Here is a 21,263-nt window from a genome sequence, read left to right as displayed (position 1 = left end):
GGATGCTTGTAAAATGTTTATCAATTAACTGAGTAGATATTGAAGGACTTGAGGGTAAAGGAATAGTATTAACATGAAAGGAACATAAATCAAAATAATTCTAGTAAAAAGGGTGTCCAGAATTTAAACTTACAATATTAAGGACCACAGGCTTACGGTCTTCAGATGGCAGTTCAACCTCTGGGATAGTTAAATTCATAGTCTTGGGATTAGAAGTAACTTTCAGAGAAATAACTTGCTTCCCTTTTATCAATATAGGCATAATATCAGGTAGTTCCCATACCACAGCAAGAAAAGGATCTTCTTCTTTACCCTTTAACAAAAATACCTTTTCATTAATACTCTTTCTTTCTCTTTAGAAATGCCCTTTCTTTTCTTTCCTTACTTGTTATTTAATATCTTTTAAAAAATCTATTGTATTAAGTGAAATAATTGTCAATTTATAAAAATAATTTATATAGGAATGGAAATGTTATGTATTATAAGCCAAAAATTAATCTTTTTGGTAAGAAAAGATTTAAGATTGAGAGGTAGTTATGAAAAAACTTCCAAAGAATATGACATAATGAACCAAGAGACCAGAGTTTTAGCCATATCACTAATTAGCTGTGAGACATTTAGATCTGCATCATTTAAAGTAGTACACATATTGATGAGATCATGGATTTATCAAAGTATTGAAGTACTTTGGTTTGACCCCAAATTCTTACCATTAGCATCTTGGGATCCTGACTGTTCAATCTAATCCTTAATAGTTTTCTTCCCTAGCTTTATGTCATTTACAAACTTGTAAAAGTCTGCAATTATTGCCTTTATTCAAGTCATTTATAATCCCACTCAAACAGTTTAAATTCAAAATCAGGAGATGAGTTCAGGTTCAGATTCTTTTTTAAAAATAAGGGTTTTTTTTTTGCTATTTTTTTGTTTATGACATTGTTATTGTTTTCCCCAGTATTCCTCTCCTTCTTCCTCCCAGAGAGCCATCCTCTATAATTTTTAAGGCAAAAAAAGGAAAGAAAAAGAAGAAGAAAAAAAATCACAATTGTTAATAGATTGAGACAAGTTCCAACTCTCACATAGTGGTGTGACTTTGGGGAAATCACAACTCTCCAAAAATCATTTTCTCACCTCTAAAAAGGGGATAATAATGTGGTTGACACTATCCTCAAAGTTGTTGTAAAAAGTGTTTTATAAATGTGAAAGTACTATATAACTATATACCTTCTTATTATACTTTCCCTGCCTTTACCTCCTTTTTACTTACTGTCTTAAACACTTTGAAACCAGTCTTCCTTATTCATTTCTGAATTTTTTCTGTCAGTAATTACTAAATCCAGTAGTGTTTTCAGTACTCATCTGATACTGTTGACTGCACCTTCTTTTTTGATACTTTATTACCTTCCTGATTCTCCTACCTTCCTTAGCTCATCTTCCTTCCTCTGCTCACAAATGTAGTGATTCCCAGATGTCTTTATTCTTTTTTTCTTCCCTCCTCTTCCCTCCTTCTGTCCTCCCAACTTTCTTTCTCATTACATATTTTCCTTTATAGTATTTATTCTTATGACTTCAATTATTACAATTATGTGAATGAATCCCAGGTACATGTTTCCAGCTATGTAGTTTTCCCCAGATTCTGTACTAAAATTCTGTTTGCCTGCTACATGTTGCAATTGGTAGAGGTTCTTAACCTTTGTATTGTGCCATAGATTATTTTGGCAGTCTGCTAAACTTTATGAACTCCAATAAAATAATATTCAATGATATTCAATCAAATAAAACACATAGAATTATAAAAAAAACAAATTATATTTAAAAAAAATCAAAATATTATTTAAAAAAGTTCACCAACTCCAGGTTAAGAACCCCTACTATTTAGTATATCCTGCTGATATCGTAAACTCAGTATGTGCAAAACAAAATCCATTATTTTCCTTATGAATCATATTCTTCCTCCTAACATCTTTATTTCTACTTATGGTATTTTCCATGTTCTAAATCATCCAAGTTTAAAACATTTGAGTTATTTTTGAGTCTTCCCTCTGCCTCATCCCTACCATTCAGTTTCTAAGTCTCATTTACTCTATTTCCAAAATAATGTCTTCCATTAATTTTTTTCTTTATGCTATGATTCCAACTACCCTAATTCAACTACCCCCTGGCCTACTATATTGATTTTCCTGTTCTAGTTTCCAATCTCTTCATTTTCTAATCAATCCTTCACACAAACATTGCCAAAGTAATTTTCATAATGCACCATTCTGATCATAATAATCCTCTACTAAAAATCTTTAATGACTCTTCATGCCTATTAAATTCCTTATCATGACTTTCAAAGCCTTCCAAACTGTGACTCCAATCTGCCTTTTCAATTGTATCTCATGTTATTCCTCTTTAGAAATACTACATTCCAACCAGTTTGACTGTAAGTTCCATGAGGGCAAAAGATGCCGTTTTATATAAACTGCTTTTAGCCCAGGGATGAAGCTAGTATTGTGCTCACAACAGGTTATTTAATATTTTTTTTCTTATTTCTCTGTTTGTTGGACCTCTCACTTTTTGAAATTCTCTTTTTGGACCTTTATTTACATCATCCTATCTGCCAAAATAACTACCATTCCTCCTTTTTTATAGCTTTACCTCTTGAAATCCATTCTATTTTTTTCAGGTCCCATCTGAAGTTCTCTTTTCTATATGGAATTCTTCTTGATTCTAAGTCTATCATTATTCTACCTATTTCTAGATCTCAGAGCATTTTATTTGGATATTTTCTCTGTACTAAGAATCTGCCTCACATTATAATTATTCTTATGCTTATTTATTCCTTTCTAGATTATAAACTCTTTGAGGTAAAGGATATTATTTTATTTTATTGTTGTACCTCTAGGACATAGCATGATACCCTGTACATGGGTTATTAATAAATAGTTAATTAAATTTAATATTTTAATAAAATTTAAATTTAAAATTTAAATACATTTTAATATAGTTATTTCTAGGGGCACATATGCAAGAGATAAAGAAAAAACAAAAGTTCTAATACAGATTACATTATATAAATTTGATAGATAAAATCACTTGAATAGAAGATATATAGCAGTGATAGATTGGTTTTATATTTTAAATGTTTTATAAACCAAATCAAATTTGAATTTGAAAAATTAAAAAAAAACTAGAATTTGAATTCTAGAATTAAAATTAGAAAAAAGGGGGGAAACTCTAACAGCTAGTGTCTTTTAGACAATTCTAAGAATGAAATTTTATATACCAAGAAATTAAGGTGTTGAAATTTAAGGGCAGAATCTTGTATATAGATGTATGATTCAAAATGAAATCCAAACTTTGGATTTCATTCTCTAATCAATCTTTCACACAAACATTGACAAAGTAATTTTCATAAGGCACCATTCTGACCATAATAATTCTCTACTAAAAATCAAAAGTAAATCCATACTTTGGAAACTTCAAAGTATGAACTCTCATTTTAACTACAAAAATAAAGAAACTCAAGGGCAACTGGTTGGCACAATATACAGAGCACTGGATCTAGAGTCAGGAATACCTGAGTTTGAAACCAGCTTCAGACACTTAACTAACTGTGTGACCATAGGCAAGTCACTTAACCCTGTTTGCCTCAATTTCCTCATATGTAAAATGAACTGGAGAAGGAAATGGCAAAATAATCCAGTCTCTTTTCCAAGAAAACTCTAAAAAAGGTCATGAATAGTCAGATATGATTTAATAAAATTAAAAATAAAGAGGTTTTAGCTTAAAACGGATCAGAACCTCTAGGTTCTAGCATGAAACCCTGTACATGGGTCATTATATATAATTAATCTTTATATTAGATATAATATTAATAATTATAATAATTAATGATAATAATAATGTTATATATAAACTCTAGATCACAGACTATGGAGCTGGAAGGACCTTAGAGGCTCTCTAGATGATCCAGATTTCTTATTTTACAAATGAAAAGACCAAAGCCCAGAGAAATGGTGGCTTTCTCAAAGTTGTTGTTGTTTTTCATTCTTCATTTTCTAGGTGGAGAAATTACTTCATGGAGTTATATGCAGAGTTGCACAAAATCATTCCCTCTTAGTCATCAAGCAAGGCAAAAAGTCAAGATAATTGGTGATGGCCCAGGATGCAGACGATAACCTTGGTATCTTTGGAATCTGACCCAAAGACACATAAAGTAAATAGTAGGGTTTGAATTAGAACTCAGGTCCTCTTAACTTTAGATCCAATCCATTTTCCATTATATTGTGTTACTAATATATATTCTAGTTAATCTTTGTCAATGTGACCCATTTGCCTAAAAGTTACTGTAGGACATGAATTTATAAATAAAATCAAATTTTAAATGTACTGCAGCAGCCCTCGATGCCACAGTGGATAGAGGACCAGCCTTGGAGTCAGGAGACACTGAGTTCAAATCTGGCCTCAGGTGCCCCAATTTGCCTTGCCAAAAAAGGGAATTTTGCAGTAAATTTGTCTGTGCCAAAACAGACTTCTGTAGAGTGAAGAGACAAATCCTAGTCAAACTATTGTTTAATAGAAAGTGCACTAGATTTGGATCCACACAATCTGGGTTGCAATTCTGGGTCTACTGTGTTTCATCTGTGAGCTTCTACAACTCTTCATCTTCTCTAGTTGCCCTTCTTTATCTTTAAAATGAGACCAACAGTTGAATTAGATGAGTTTCCTAACCTGAAATTTGTTCACCTTATGTTTTCTAATATTGGACTCTCATTTATTTTATTGAGGTGGAACACAGCTGTGTAACAGCTTGTTTCAGAAAAAAACAAAGATTTCTTTAGATACATTTAATGTATTTTCCTAAATCAACAGAATGGCTGTGAAGTTGAAATGGCCCATTTAAAATGTGAATTTGTATCGTAATTAGTGCTTCAAATTGTACTAAAGGTATCTATGGATATTAAACAAACATTAACTATTCCCTGTCTCAAAAGTAACTCCAGGAAATTTATATATGGGGCTGTCTCAGTTTTTCTGAACTTAGAAAAAGGTATGTCAAAATGACATATGTAAAATGAAATGTATGTAATATGAAAAATGTAATTTATGAAGGAGAGCATCATGACACATTTTATACTGTTAACTTACAAAAGAATTAGCAATTTGTGTGCCCTTGGAAGTCCTTTTCCAAAGTGTCCTTCTGTGAGCTCCAGGACAATGATGGGAGAGCAAATGCAAATAAGAGTAACTTTTGATTTCACCTCTCTAGAAACAGACCCATCTGTTTTCTTAACCTTTACTAAGGTTTCATAATATCTTTCTTATTCAAGTAGGAAATTAATTTCTGAATTTTAGTCCTTCTGAAAGAGGAGTAATAAATTCTTTAGTTCAAGACAAGGAGAACAAACATATTCACTCAGTAATCAGGATAAATAGTATAGCTTTAATTACTTATATAAGGAAGGCATTAGCTTCCTAAGTAGTGGTAGATACACAGGAAAAACAAGGCTTCTTACATATGCGGTGTTATCTGCAAAACACTTTACAAACATTATCATATTTGATCCTCACAACAACCCTGTTAGGTTAATGATATTATAATCCCCATTTTCTAGAGGAACTGAGTCATTAACTTTAAGTCCAGGCACACACAGCTAGTATCTCAGGTAAGGTCTCAAAACAGGTCCAGTATTTTATTCACTATACCAAGCTTCCAATTGAATCCATTGGATCCTGAACTTCAAAGCAAAGTTATTTTGATGACAGGGTGACTTTGTTCTCACTGAACAGGAATAGGCTCTTTCTCTGTTTCTTATGCACCGTCAGAGACTTTGTATGATCTACTCCTCCAATGATTAATCCTAAAAAGGTCTTGGATAGCATCCCAGATATAGATAGATTCTGTGTACTCTTGGTCAAAGGGCCCAGCTTTGCTCTTCAGCAAAGCTTTGGTCATCTGACTGAAGTAGTTTAATAAATCTTTGCTGGCAGCTAAGGGCAGGCTGCTTGGTGGCTGGGCAGCCATTCTTCTCAGGGGACAATAAATATACAAAGGAAGCCAAAGGGAAAGGTAGTGAGGATCATCTTGGCAAACTTAGAGATAAAAAAAAATAGCCCAACTGAGGTTAAATATAAATATGAACCACTAAAAGCCGCAAATAAATTCCACATAAACTTCAAAGAGTAGAAAAGTCAAAAAATAAATGCATAGATGAAATGGAAAACCTGTACAAGTTTGATCTTCCCGTTGAACTCCAGAGCTAGGATCAGATAGTGATTTTTTTTATCAGTTGTTAGGAAGGCTATCTGGCTCAAACAATGCTCATCCTCTTTCCAGTCTTTCCCTTCATATAACATTTTCATTTCTTGCCCACTTCCAAAATCCCAGAGTTTAACTGTGCCTAGATAAGAGGAGAAAATAGTGATTAATAGATATTTTCTCAGAAAAGAACAATCTGAGAGTTTCTAACAAGCAATACAACAAGGCGTTTTTCTATTAAGCTGTGGATTCTCTGTGGGTGTTTATACATTAAAACAAACAGCACTTTAAATCTTGTGTTCACTTCTTATAACAAGAGTAGCCCTAAAGAAAATTATATACTCAGCTCTACATAGGCGCGCGTGCATGCACACACACAAACTCTATTTTAGGAATCTCTAATTTCCTTATTTTGTAACCCTTTCTCCCTTTATCAGTAGCTTCCTTTATTTCAGAATAAGGGGCTTGACCTTTATTGCAGAATAAAGTGCAATTCCATTGCACTGGAATTGAAGGCTTTCACTTTCTCCAGAACAGAGAAGAGTATATATCCTCCCCAGGTAGTCTGGAAATTGCCATCTCTGAATCTTGCCACCCATTTCTCTTTCAAATTGTACCATATGGGGCAACTAACTCCCTTGCCCAACTTCTGGAGCTCACATCCCATCAAATAGGATACTTTTTCCTGGGCTCCACCTTGTATCCAACCTCAAAATGGGTATAGGTATGGCTTTCCTTCTCATGGCACAATTGTGCCGATTGTTGTACTATTGGCTCCCCCCCCCATTATTTTTATCCTAAATAAAAAAAGTTTTCTTCTCTCAGCTTTAACTGTTCACCTCTATTCTTTCCTAACTATATCAAAACATGCACAAAAGTAAAAGGCTCCCATATATCTTATAGACTTTGACTGAAAAGTCATTTGTGACAATGTTTTATGACTCCCAGATATTTGATTTTTTTTAACCTCACCTCTAAATCTGTAATTAAAGATTCTTGTTAAAGGACTTTCTGAGACCAGAAATCAGGGTGATGGGATGGATATAGAGATGGTTCTAAATGTAGACTTAATGGGGCTCCAGAAATCATCATGAGGTATCTCCCAAATGTGGAATTTAGTCTAGTGTAAGTCTGGCCCAGATAATTAACCTAGTTTAGTTATTTCAGAATATGTGGAGGTAGGGAAGTTATTTAGAAGTTTAAAAAGTCAATCTTTGTTTTACTTTTCTTCTACTTCCTTAGACTATAAGCTTGGGAGTTAAGGGTTATAAAGAAAATTATTCTATATTATTGGCTTCTGCCAATGGATGCTTTGAGACCCCAAGTTTATCTTCTAGTTAGGCTACTGGCAAAGGTCTATAACTTCCTTTTCCCACTTCTTGCCAAAAAACTACTTCTCACCTGTCTAAGCTAATATTCCAAATTGCCTTTGATGAAGAGTCCATTCTTACTATTTTTTATAATCCTGTACTCTCAGCATTCCTGACCTAAGTCTCCACTAGACCATTGCTCCACTCCCATGGTGTAGTGATCGTGCTGTTACTTCCCATTTGTCTACAAAAACCACAATGACAGAACCAAGGGTTTCTACTATCTGAAGTCCTTTGACATTTAGGAAACTTGGGGAAGCAGATTCAAGTTCAATGGAAAAGAGAGCAAGGAGGTGAGTGATATGAGGCTGGAAAAAGTTCAGGATGATGAAATAATGTAGAGATACATAGCAAAATCTCTCCAGTTTGTTCTAGGCTTATTTTTACAGGACCTTTCCATCTTTCTGCTCCTTTCCCTCTGCATTCTTAAAGCTCTTTGTAATATGTAAAATGTGACACTAATATAAGGCATTGTTAGAATCATAACAGGGGAGTCAATATCTGGCTCAGACACTAATATTATGATTTGAAATGAATCATTCAAACTCTCTGACCTCAATCACCACATCTGGAACATGAGGAACATGGACTAGATTATCTCTACAATCCCTTCCAGCTCTAAATCTATGATGCTATGCTCTTATATATGAGACACTGTGCAAGTGCTTGCTTGTACTGGTTTGACCTTCTTAAAGTTCAGTTCATTACTATTTGCTCTCTTTTCCATCCTCTTTCTTTCTCCTGTTACTAAAGTCTATAGTAGTTATTTCTTCATGTCAAAGGAAGGAAGTTAAATAACAAATGAAATAAATTCTAGGTGAGCTGAACCCTTTGCCAAATTCCAGGACCCATTTTTGGCAAAAAGAGTGACTAGCTAAGGTTAGGATGTTAGCTTAATCCTATAGTTTATATAATGTGTGATGCAGGGGTATCAGGCAGCTTGATGGTATAGCAGGTACAGAGTTCTTGACCTGGAGGCAGAAAGATTCATCTTTCTGAATTCAAATCTGGTCTCAGATACTTACTGTGTGACCCTGGGCAAGACATTTAATCTTGTTTGCCTTGGTTTCCTCATCTGTAAAATGAGCTGGAGAAGGAAATGACAAACTACTCCAATATCTTTGCCAAAAATATCCCAAATGGGACAAAGGGTCAGACATAGCTGGAAATGAATGAACAACAACAAGAAACTATAGTAGTGATGGAGCAAACCTAGGCAAGAGGCATTTCCATCAGTTCATATCAAAATTTATAAATATAAAACCAAAAGCATGAAGACATGGAATTAGTGATGTTAAGGTTATCAAAGTGAAACTGAAGTTAGCATCATTGCTTTCCCACTCAAACCTGCTCTTCCCCAGCACACCATCCCACCAAAAACAAATAAATTCTTTAGCCCTATTGATTGCAGATGTCAAGGGGGTTAACATAGGCAGAGATACTCCTCAAGGGATAAGTCTTACCAGTGTATGCCCCTGTAGCAAGAACAAATCCACTCTTATCAATAGCAGCAGTTGTTACTTCAACATTGCTTCCATGGGGATCAAAAATCTGATATATTTGATGACCTGTTTCTAGTTCCCATACCTAATAGAGAGAAGTCAAATGATCAATTTGTCTTTTAGTTCTTATGAGAATATTTGATAATATTCAAACTATGTCATACTTGATAACTTTATAATACCTTATATTCCATTCAAGATTATTTTCATGAAAAAAAGAAAATTATTGATGATGTTGTGTTATAAGCTTTGAACTGTATAAACAACATGCAATAGATATCTGTGGCAATTATTCTCTTGATCATAAAGCAGATAGTGTGATTTGGATAGGAAGTAGGACATTGTTTAGGGCATTCTAATTTAAATAGACCTAAACCAAAGTGAGTAATAGGGCAAAAGATGAATCAGGCTTAGGTCAAACTGGAAGAATTGAACTAGATGTAAGTATTAACCATTCTAAAGCATCTTAGAATAGTAATAGAAATGAATAAAGAATCACAGAATTTAAAAGAATTTGAACTCAGGTCCTCCTGACTTCTGGCTGATGTTCTATCCACTGAGTCACCCAGATGTTCCTCTCTTGGAATTTTTAATCTCTTTTCTATATCCAGCCCAAGGCTACCTCTTAAAAGAATCCATTTCTGTTTTTCTTAGTTATTATTCCTGCTTCCCACTCACAAATACATGTATTTATACATGTTTTTATTTTCACTTTATTTTATAGGTAAAAATACTAGATAGGTCAAATGACTTGCTCAATGTCAGAGAGCTAGACCATAGTGGTACTAAAACTAGAATATGTCTCTCCAGAATTTCAGGCCCACCTTCTTGCTATTACATGGGGACATATGTTGACATGAAATCTGGAAAAATAAGAGTTGGTAAGAAGGATTATTGGTAGTGTGTTCAAGAAAGGAGCAATTTTAATTATAGATGACAACCTTCTTTGGCTAGATTTTTCATTAGAGGTTTATTCATGAGTTATCAAGGTTTGATAAAGGTTAGAAGTGCGTGGGAAAGGAAACCCAATCGATTTACTTAGATTTTATTTTCTATATCCAAGCAGTTTTTTGAGCTATATACAATTCTTTTTCCTAAATTGGCTTATTAATCCAAGAAAGAATTGAAAGTCCCATTTAATTGATCAGTTCTACTTCTGAATTGTTTTCTGATGTTTTCAGTGTCACATGAATTGTAGCATAAACCAATATGGCATGATGATAATTTAATACAATTTTAAAGGGCTTATGTTCTGAATACTGTGGAGGTACTGGGAATTCACAAACAAAAAATGAAAACAGGTCCTGACTTAAAGGACTTGATATTTTACTGAGGATGAACAATATGTATCAATACAAAACAAAACATGTATAAATACATGTATTTGTGAGTGGGAAGCAGGAATAATAACTAAGAAAAACAGAAATGGATTCTTTTAAGAGGTAGCCTTGGGCTGGATATAGAAAAGAGATTAAAAATTCCAAGAGAGGAACATCTGGGTGACTCAGTGGATAGAACATCAGCCAGAAGTCAGGAGGACCTGAGTTCAAATTTGATGTCAGATACTTAACACTTCCTAGCTGTGTGACCCTGGACAAGTCACTCAAACCTAATTGCCTCTGGAAAAAAAAAAGATTTCAAGAGGGAGAGTATTCCAGGAATGGAGGACAGTCTGTGTAAAGGCAAAGATTGATGAAAAATCATATACATCAAGTAATACAGTGTTATTGGAACACAGACTATGAGAGGTTAAATAATGAATGATGAGCATAGAAAGACAAGATTATGAAGGGCTTTAAATGTCAAATGGAGGAGTGTGCGTTTAGGGTTAGAATCAATGTGAAGCTTCTAGAATTCCTAAAAGACTTCGGCAAATAGGACTAAGATGCCTAACCCTAGAACCCATAGTGATTCCAACAATGTGAGCAGCCCTTAGGGACCCAAAATACTTTTTCCCTGTCAACATAATAACCATTGTCAAGTATCTGCTACAATTGAAAAGATTTTAGAAGGAAACAATTTTTTAATAATGGGGGTTTGTTTTTATTTTGTGGGGGTTTTTTTGTTATTGTTCATCTTTTATTCTTAAAAAGGACCGATGATATCGTCAGGGTGATGCTTTGACTTTGGAATGAATCTGGATTTAAATGAGGCAGAATTATGCCTCAGTTTTTCCTCCAACCATTGAAGTTCAGTGCCACAGCCAGCCTTCATGTGGTAGTATTTTATTTAATAGACAAAAAAACCAGGGTCTCATTTCCCAGGAGAGACCCATGCCAGGGAACAGGGAATATTTTAATCTGGAGAAGACATAGAAATCTAAGGAAAATTGAAAAGGATGAAGAGAGAACTCAGAAGAGTTTCATAGAGGACAAGTCATGGCAATTTGGAAATTCTAGGCTACTAACGGCAGACACACAAATTGGAGCAAAGGGATGGAATGACTTCTAGGTAGGCTAATAGGATGTAAGGCAGAAGCAGAACTGGTGAGACTTCTATTTCCAATTGGTTGAAGAGTCAGGACGAATTGATGGTAGATGAGTATAAGTAGCAGGACTTGTGGTTGTCAGGATGCTGCTCTGCTTTCTCCTTTTTATTGGTGGAAACTTGGATGGGAGAAACTTCTTTTTCACATTATGCTATGGAAGAAGAGAGCGGGAATGCACTCATTTGTGGAATGATAGCTGAGTTTTCTAATTTAATTTTTTTCCCTTTTTTAAATCAATCAATCAAAATAATCAATCAAACGCTGTGGATGATTCTATCAAGCATGAGTACCTAGACTGGAGACTTTAGAAGATCTTAATTTCATACTAGTATAAGTATCCTAAGTTTACTTATTAGGAAATATCCCTCTCCTTTACCCTACTACAAACAGGAAACCATGGTTGTAAAGAACTAGTCCTAGCTGGCCCCAAAGAGCTGACCTTGATTCTTTATTTTGAAAAATCTGTTGATTTTATACTGAATGGTATATATTGTATGACCTTGGAGAGTCAAAGAAGAAAATAATAAATAAAACTTTAAATTTCTTATAAATAAGAGTGATGTTCATGTATAAGTGAATTATCACATGCCACTTAGTGGCACTTTATTATATTCTGAAAATCATTTTCTTCTAATTATCTAAGTCTCTAATATAAATCAAATAGTACTTGTTTTTAATCTTTCTTATTTATATCTAAACATTTTTTATCTCTCCTATGGAGGAATTCACAAGTAATTTGCAGGTATTAAAAAGATCTTGGACTGAACATCAAAAGACCCCTTGAGTCTATCTCATTCTTTTATTAGCAAAATGGAGATAATGATTCCTGGACCACCTACCTCATTAAAAAGATGTATTTTTAATCTGAAAAGTATTACATGTACATGCATTATTTATAACTGCAAATACAAATAATACATATTTCAAAGAAAGTTGGAAATTACCAACTTTCCCCTCTTATAATCATCCAGGAATGATTGAATTTGTTTGAAAATATTTACAAGTATTTAATTTCTTGAATTCTTATAGACTTATTAAAAGGTGGTTTAGGAAGAAACAATATTGTTAGTTTTGTCAAAATGCATTTCCTGATTAAAGCTAGAATTCTAACTTTTTTTTTTAGTTACAGAATTTTTAAAAAATAATAGTTACAGTATTAAGATTTGAGTTTTGTTTGGAATTAAGTTATTCAGTTCTGAAACTTAGAACTGTAGAGTCACATATATAAAGCACTCAGCCATCTCACCTAGGTTAGAAATATATTAGCCAATCATGGTTCTGATCTCACTGAGGACTAAAATGGGAGCTTTGAGTTGTTCTATTTCCAATCTGGGTAGGTAGACCCAGTGACTCTTTATTCTCTAAGATTCACCATAGGGGTGCTAGCTTTAATATGTACAATGGGTTAGCTCTAGCCAGTGCAGCTTTAAGCCATATATTTGGCTTCTTAACAACAGGTATTGGAGATGTAAGTCATCATTCCCTGGAAATAGTGGGCATTTAATAAATTGATTATTAAATAGAAGTAAAACACTAATAACTCACCATAATCAAAGCAACATAAAGGAAAGAGTAATTGGGAGTCACAACAAAACCTCATTTTCTACAAAAGGCAGAAGTTAGGTAATGATTACAAATGAAGTCTTCACTGTTTCCTTTATATGGCAAGACATAAGTGGTAGGAAAGATGAATATAATTTCTGATTTGGCTAATTACATCCAGGCTGATTAGATAGGTATTTTCTCTAATGCCTTGGACAATAATGGTTTGGTTATTTGGAAAAGAGAGGGTAAACATTTTGTAACACATGTCTCCAAGAAGATTGAAGCACTTTTCAAATATCTTAACTGATTCTTAGATACCCTGATAAAATTTGCAACTATCATTCAATAATAGATAACAGAACTGAGAACAATTCTTATTTCTAATTCACAGTTTTCAGAGCAAAATTTATGGAAATTTTAAGGTTTTTAGAGATGATTATTCTGGGCTTATATTATTTGATTTACCATGTGGTTCATTTATGGTACAGAAAGAAGGGTTCTAAATTTTGAATCAAAGGACCTGAGATAAAAAGAAGCTTTATTACTAATACTATCTATGTGACTCACTGAGCTTCTCTTTCTTTATCTGTTAAATAAAGATAATGACATATGTGACCTCTAAAGCTCCCTTCTCCATAGTCCATATATCCTGCTAAAAAGTAATATAGACATTTCTCATATTGTTCAATGAGAGAAGTCTAAAGAGATTTTGGAAATCAGAACTGCAAACTTAAAAAAATAAAATTTGGTGGTGTTAAATTAAAAAGGCTCCTTCATTTACAGAGTCTTCATCTCATTCACTTCTTTTTAAGTTTTTTTAAGAGTTCCAGGAGGCTACACACATAGTCATCTAAAGAACTGTTTGGTAATAACAGGGCTAAGCTACATGTTGTAATAATAGTAGCAGCAGCAGCAATAATGTGATCTATGAGTCCTTGTAGGGATTACAAAATGAAAATACTTATGAAGCAGTGCCTCAGGTATACTAACCTTATCCAGGCTTTTCCACCAAAGTTACACTTGAAGTAACTGTTTTTCAATGGGTAGCTGTTTCTGCCTTAAGGATTTTTACCTTTCAACCCATAAGAGATGACATCTCATTTATGGGATATTTCTTTGTTTTTCCCCAGCAAAAGACCTCTTTGTCTCTAATAAAAACTAATGGTGTAACCTTGGACAAATAATAAACTCCCTAGGGCTCAGTTATCTCATCTTCATAATGAAGAGACTAGACAAAATGATCTCTGATATTTTTTTTCAATTCAAGCTCTATTATCTTTTCCTATTGGGAAGTTAATACTACCTAGAATTTCTTTGAGGGCATGTATAGGCAGCCAAAAGAGATTGCTAGAAATTTGTAGAAATTTTCCAAACTCTAAGAAGAATTTGGGTCCAGTAAATCTTCAATATTTCAAACCAGAAAATCAAGTAAGGATAACGTGGATTTATATAGCACACATTAAGATCGGTCTCACTACTGCTTAACACAGTACCTGATATAGTAGGTACTTAATAAATGAAGCTTGACTGACTTGTAAAGCAGTGAAAGTATTATTATCTCCATTTCACACAAAGGAAAACTGAAGCTCAGAGATGTTGAAAGGCTGAACCATTATCAAACAGGTAACTAACAAGTGTTAAAATCTAGATTTTAGTCTAGGGCTCCTGCCTTTCAACACAGAATTGTCCTACTATCTTATTCTTCCTCTTCCCATTCCTAGTAAATAAATGTTTGATGAATGGATTGAACAATACTACCTCAAAAGCTAAAAAGGCAGTAGGGACTTAGGAATACCTCTATGAAAGCAGTATGTGGAGGAATGACATTATTATGCTTTGTGGTCCCCTCCTTGTCCCCACTCTTAGAAACAATCCCCACAAGATAGTAGAATCTATAGAATGTGTTTCCAAAAGATATTTCAAGTTCTATCCATCATACAGAGAAATATTCTGATTCAGAAACAAACATAAGAGAGAGATAAAAATCCCTAGGTCACTAAATGATTCATTATTCTGCAACATCTATCTCTATTTTTAGATATTTGTACAGCAACATGGAATGAGTCTTTGACTTTTCCCACAAAACTGAGCCATACTATCCTTTAGACAAACTTTTGTTGCTACAATTACTAAACAATGTCAATCACCCTGATAATAAATTGAATTTCCTATGGGCAAATAATGCATCTAAGGAATATAAGGGCAATGACAAAATCAGTTGGAAGAAATAAGTTCAAAGTGTAGACCAGATTCTCATCTTTAGTTTATTCATTTGAACTACTTTTTATGGTAGACAGAAGTTGCACCAACCCAGAACTGACTGGAGTCACCATGCTACATGGACTGAAAAAGCCTGCTTTTCATAGATTATCCTTTTGTTTTGGAAATATAAAAGACCAAAAGTAGTACCAAAAAATACAGGCTTACATAATAAGCACCACTATTCTTGCCAAATTACTCAATAATGTTTTGGTGGGAAAGGAAATTTTCCTTTGGTTTGCCTTTTATTTGTTTGAAGAACATAATTTATACTTACTTTGATGATAGATTCAGAGCAAATAGTGAGTAATTGGTGAAAAGTTCTGTTATAAACCATGACATTGATGTCTCGATCATGACTATGTGGGATCTGTTTTGTGTCTTGTATCATCCGAGTCAAAGGATACATGTCAATAACACTAGATCCTATTATAGAAAAAGGAGAAAAACCATTAATTAATAAAAAATAAATTTATAAAAGATAAAAAATAAATTAAATAATTGAAGGAAACATTTTTAAGTACCTATTATGTATAAAGCATTCTTAGGTAGCAGAAATACAAAAAAAATTTTTAAAAGTCCCCAAGAAGCAACAACTTAATAGTGAATAGAAATATATGTTCAAATAATCATGATATAAGGTGCAATGTGAGAAACACAATGGGAAAATTCAAACAAAATGAAAGAAATTTAAGAGAGATGGAGTATTTCCACCTAAAGAAGGTTGATGTAGAAAAAAGCACAAAGATAGCAAAGAAAGGAGCAAGAATAATGGTTGATATATAGTCTATTCTGACTAGAATGGAAAGGGGAGAAGTATGAGATAAATCAGGTCAGATAGGGAGAGATAGATTGTAGAAGGATGTCAGAATGCAGACTTTATATTTTATTTGTGAACAATGGGCAATAGTAATGCTATGAAACAATTGATGAATTAGGAAGATTACATCAGCATGAATATTGAAAATAAATGGAGAAAGTAGAAACTGGAGACAGCAAGGTGACTTAGGATACTATTATAATTGTACAGTAGGGAGGAATACAGAGTTTGCTTGATGGTAAGCAGACATGAAAGAAAAGGATGGATAGAGATATTACAGAGGAGAAATGGAGAGTATTTGAGATTTGACTGGGAGATGATGAGGTCATCAACAGAGACAGGAAGTTACAAGGTGGGGAAGCTTTTAGGCAGAAAATCCTAAGTATTTCATATTTTTGAGATTGAAATGTCAGAGGATCATGTAAAAGGAGACTAGAAGGCAATTGGAAATTTAGTTATAGGGAGACATCAGTTATCTGAGAGTTTATCTATAAAGCTAATAATTATAGCCCTGGGAATTTGTGTAGGGAGTTAGTATAAAGAATCAAAATAGAACCTTAAGAACTCTTAAGGTATTTAGTGACTGATGGGGAGTGAGCTAGAGAAGTAAGAAGAAAACTAGGAAGGAAATTGTGATAGGAAACCACATAGGATTGTGGCTGGAAATAACCAATCAGTGAAATTATCATTCTTAATCTTTTTTTTTTTTTTTTTTTTTTTTTTTTTTAAAGAGGCTTGAATTGAATTGTTACCTTTAATAAATTTTTTGACAAATGAGGTGAACAGGATTTAAACATAAAAAAAAGCAGTCCATTTTGACCTTATTAATTTTTTCTTGGTCACTAAATCCTGTTTGTTAGGGGTCACAGCTCTAGCTCCCGAATGGAACAGGCCTTATGTGACCAGTACTGCCTGCCCACCTGAAATGGCAAAGATTGTAAGCAATGAGGGGCAAGCAATGAGGGGCAAGAGCCAGAGTGGTGTGAGACTCTGGTTATTACAAAGACTGCAGGTGCTTTTATCTTCTTGGTGTTTGTTTCTAGTTACTACTTCATATGTAATCACATCCTAGCCTATAGCAGATACATGATTCTCTAAAGGAAGCTACACTTAGATATATTGTGTGCATTCCTTTCCTGATAAGGATATTCAAGGTCCTCCCCTCTAGGGTTCAGGAACTGCCACGTTATTCCTTAGGGTGGGACCTCCTTCCTCCCATTGCCATCTTTTTCACCCTTACAAGGCTACCTTCAGATTACCTAAACTGTGCCCTGTGTGATGTCCAAGGCTGGCAGGGGGTTGGCAGGGTCTCTTACACCTGTTAGCTTATTTGTGTGTTTTTTCCTTCCTAATATTTTGCCTTCTTTTCTCTATGTTAATGCAAAGTATAAATGGTGACTGTCAAACTGCTTGTATGAAAGCTTTTGTTTGGTGACTAGGATTAGTGTTTATGAAAGACTTTCTTTTAAAAAAGCCTCTTAAAACATAACCTTATTAACTATAGCTAATCATGATGATTCTAAAACAGTGGGACTTTATAAAGCATTATGGCAATACTAAATAAAATCCATTTCCAAGTTATTACAGTGAATTAGGTTAGCTTCTTCATTTGGAAACTGAGCTTAAGTTTGGCTTCTCTTCAACTCATACACTGAGCTGTAGAAATGGGAATACACATCCATAAACAACTAATTTTTTGTTTCTATGTTCAAGCTACTTCTGCAGCTAATTAAATATGTGACTTTAGACAAATCGCTTAGCTAGGGTATTGGATTTAGAGCAGGAGGATCTGGGTAAATCCCAGCTTTGCTTCTTACTACTTGTATAAATAGTGCTTTGCAAAATTTAAAACATTATTGTTGATGTCGTAACTAAGCTATGCTCAAAACTGTGTTTCAGCAAGCCCCCCCCCCAAAATAAAAATATCATGTAAATTCTAGCAGAATTGTATGCAGAGAATGCGACCTTTTCTTTTACTCCTCCCCTCTAGATATTCTGCCTGCCTGAGAACCTAGCTACTGTGATGATAAATGGTCCTGAATTGCATATCTAGGTGGTTGCAGATGAAGTCTAACACAATGAAAAGTAAAATGGCATGCAATTGTTTTTATATTACTTTTTAGGGAAGGGAATATAGTAGAGAGCTGGTTTAAAATTTAAACAAATTATGCTGGAACTGACTTTTTTTCCCCCAAAGGATGAAAAATGATCTATTTTTATCACTGATATCAAGTATTATGTGAGTGTGGTTAATCACTATAGCTCAGCAAAGATCTTATTCAATATTCAGAGAACACAGAAGTGAGAAAAACATCCTCTGCCAACAGCAAAGTGAAAGTGATTCCTGAGAAAGCAATGATTTTTCAGTGATTTCTCTGACAGCAAACCACAACTGGTGGTCAGAGGGAAAAATACTTGGGAAATGCACTGAATGTTTAGTTTTCATGATGCAAGAACTCCCAACCCTATTCTTTCTTAACCATTAAAGCCCACCTTTACCAGCAATGCACAGCCTTTTCTAGATGGAACCCTTATTCTTTCTTGAATGAGGCTCCAGTTTCTTCAATAATAATCTTAAAAGACTGAGGCCAAAGTCCTATTTTCATTTGGCATGGTTTTGGCTTCAAGTGCAAAGGAAAGAAAATGGTCCAGTGCCTATCCTGGGTATACACAAAGAAGGTACAGAAATGACTTGTTGAGCAAAATGCTTATCAGCTCAGACTGCCTGTGCAGCTGTTAGAAGAGGAACCTCATTAACTCTCTTCAGAAAGAGGAAGTAAAACTGGGTATGGATAGCATGAATGCTGCTTTTATGTGCCAACAGCATCTATGCCATTCCTTCTCTGTTACAACCCAGATCAAGATGCAACATGAATATCCCAGGGCATTTTCAAAGAAAAATAATTCTATCCACAAGCCAACTACTCCCATCAAAATACTAGACCATACTTTTACCTGTAGAAAAAGAGTAGGGAAGTAGATAAAAATGTAGCAAGTTAAAGTTAACAAATGTATTAAACTATTTCTCCAGTATTCCTCCTTATCTAGTAAATAAAATGCTCATGTAAAAAAGATTTTAGAGAAATGGAAAGGACCTCATCTCATCAATAGCTAACTGAACACACTGACCTGTGACAAGCACACCGTGGTTTTGATCAAATATCATTGCATAGATCTGCATGTCCCCTGGTCCTCCTTGACTGTCGTGAAAAACTTGTAACAGTGAAAGAGTTTGTATATCCCACACTCTAAAAACCTGGGGAAGGAAATGCATATAATTCAACATAGCCAATTACTTAAGTTTATTACATAAGGGAATATATGAGACTATTTTCAGAGTCTGAAATAAGATATTATAAATCTGGCAGCAAAAACAGGTAAAATGATAATCCATAAATATGTCAAACTCCAGCTCAGATCTTATTTATGTTACTATTTATCATCATAGGAGGGGAACAACAGACATGATTAAAGCTATGACACATCAGAATATAATAAACAGCTACAGGAACTGAATTTTTATATCAATTCAATTTAAATAAGCTTTTTCTAAACCAAACAGATATATATATATAGAGAGAGAGAGAGAGAGAGAGAGAGAGAGAGAGAGAGAGAGAGAGAGAGAGAGAGAGAGAAGACAATAAAGAGGGGATCCCAAAACTCTAAAAATCCTTAAAAGAGAAAATCTCCTTCAACTCTGCCTCAGTGAGGGACTCTGCCCTGAGAGACAAACAGTTTCATCTTTGTTATCTGGGTAGGGTCAGCTCAGTCCAGAAACTCATTGAATTCAATTCAAATTCTACCTCAAGCAGAAACCCAGTGATAGCTGAAGTTCCCTTCAGCTAAAGCTCCTACTATAAAAGAGCCAAACTAAAAAACCCTCTTTTTGCAGAGGCTCCAAACATGCCAGCTATGCTATGCCATGCTATGCCAAGGAGTCTTTGTCCACTGGAATATTCTTTTCAGTGCCATCTTCTCTTTACCTTCACCTATTTTCTAACCAGACTTTATGCCTGTCAGGATTTCTAACCTTCCAAACCCCATAGTAAACCTTTTTTATCAATCTAGTTTTTTGGGTCTGTAAATTCTTTTACAGAGAGCCTCTGCGCTGCCAGAAGGGAGTCCCCAAAACTCCCTACCCTTGCTCCAAATCCCAGGGGGTTAGAGGGGAGCCAGAACTCTCTATTTGGTTCCCTTAACCCCAAACCTGCCACTAGACCTTATCATTTAACTCCCGGACCACCAGAAATCCTAATCTCATTTTGGTTCCCTAAATCTAAACCTTATCAACAATGTGCTTGGATCTAAGAAAATAAAAAGAGATGTAATACACATCAATCTCTCAAGGGGCTGTATTACATCGTAATGAGGAGGGAAGAAGGAAAAAGGAAAGAAGGAAATACACACATAGTGTGATAGATGGATTTTAAACCAGGAGATCAGGATTTAAATCCCATTACTTCTATAAACATCAAGTTTTTAAGCATTTGTAAAATGAGGGGTTTGGATCAATCAATATAATATTTATTAAGAACCTGCTGGGCAGGTAGGTGGTACATTGGATAAAGTGCTAGGCCTGATGTCACAAAGACTCATTTTCCTGAGTTCCAATCAGATACTTCCCAGCTATGTGACTCTGGGCAAGTCACTCAATCCTATTTTCTTCAGTTCCCTTATCTGTAAAATGAGCTACAAAAGGAAATGGCAAATCACTCAAGTATCTTTGCCAAGAAAATGCCAAAGAGTGTTATAAAGAGTCATCCATGACTGAAACACCCTTTTAGGCACTGGGGATCTTACCCTGAGGTTCTTAACTCCAAATTCCTTGATTTTGCAGATAAGGGTAGTGAATAAGAGAAAAGTGAAATAATGAAGACAGAACTGAATGAGTTCTTACCCTCAAGAAACTTACACTATCCAGGGAAAAACATATAAAAGCAAATACATGAAAAATTTTGTTGGGGAGGCACTGGTAACTGTGGGATGAGGAAAAATCTTAGGTAGGGAATGGTGCTTGAGCTGAACTTTGAAGGAAGTA

General features: G+C 34.4%; 1 protein-coding gene across 4 annotated transcripts in view; it reads right to left on the bottom strand.

Moving 5' to 3' along the window:
• The window catches only part of WDR64 (WD repeat domain 64), a 175,774-nt gene that overhangs the window by 64,974 nt on the left and 89,537 nt on the right, over nt 1–21,263 (bottom strand). For 3 of the 4 annotated variants that reach the window (XM_074262511.1, XM_074262513.1, XM_074262514.1), the window contains 5 exons: nt 19,355–19,481; nt 15,683–15,831; nt 9,075–9,198; nt 6,208–6,383; nt 134–313 (listed from right to left, as the gene is read on the bottom strand). In XM_074262511.1, coding sequence (XP_074118612.1) covers nt 134–313; nt 6,208–6,383; nt 9,075–9,198; nt 15,683–15,831; nt 19,355–19,481 — 756 coding nt within the window. The remainder of the gene's footprint in view (nt 1–133; nt 314–6,207; nt 6,384–9,074; nt 9,199–15,682; nt 15,832–19,354; nt 19,482–21,263) is intronic. The other variant, XM_074262512.1, reaches the window with a different exon arrangement.

This window comes from Sminthopsis crassicaudata, chromosome 4 (assembly GCF_048593235.1).
Source record: "Sminthopsis crassicaudata isolate SCR6 chromosome 4, ASM4859323v1, whole genome shotgun sequence".
In the NCBI taxonomy this organism is placed as follows: Eukaryota; Metazoa; Chordata; class Mammalia; order Dasyuromorphia; family Dasyuridae; genus Sminthopsis; species Sminthopsis crassicaudata.
Note: the sequence above shows the minus strand (reverse complement) of the source record. Positions and strands in the feature narration are given on the sequence as shown.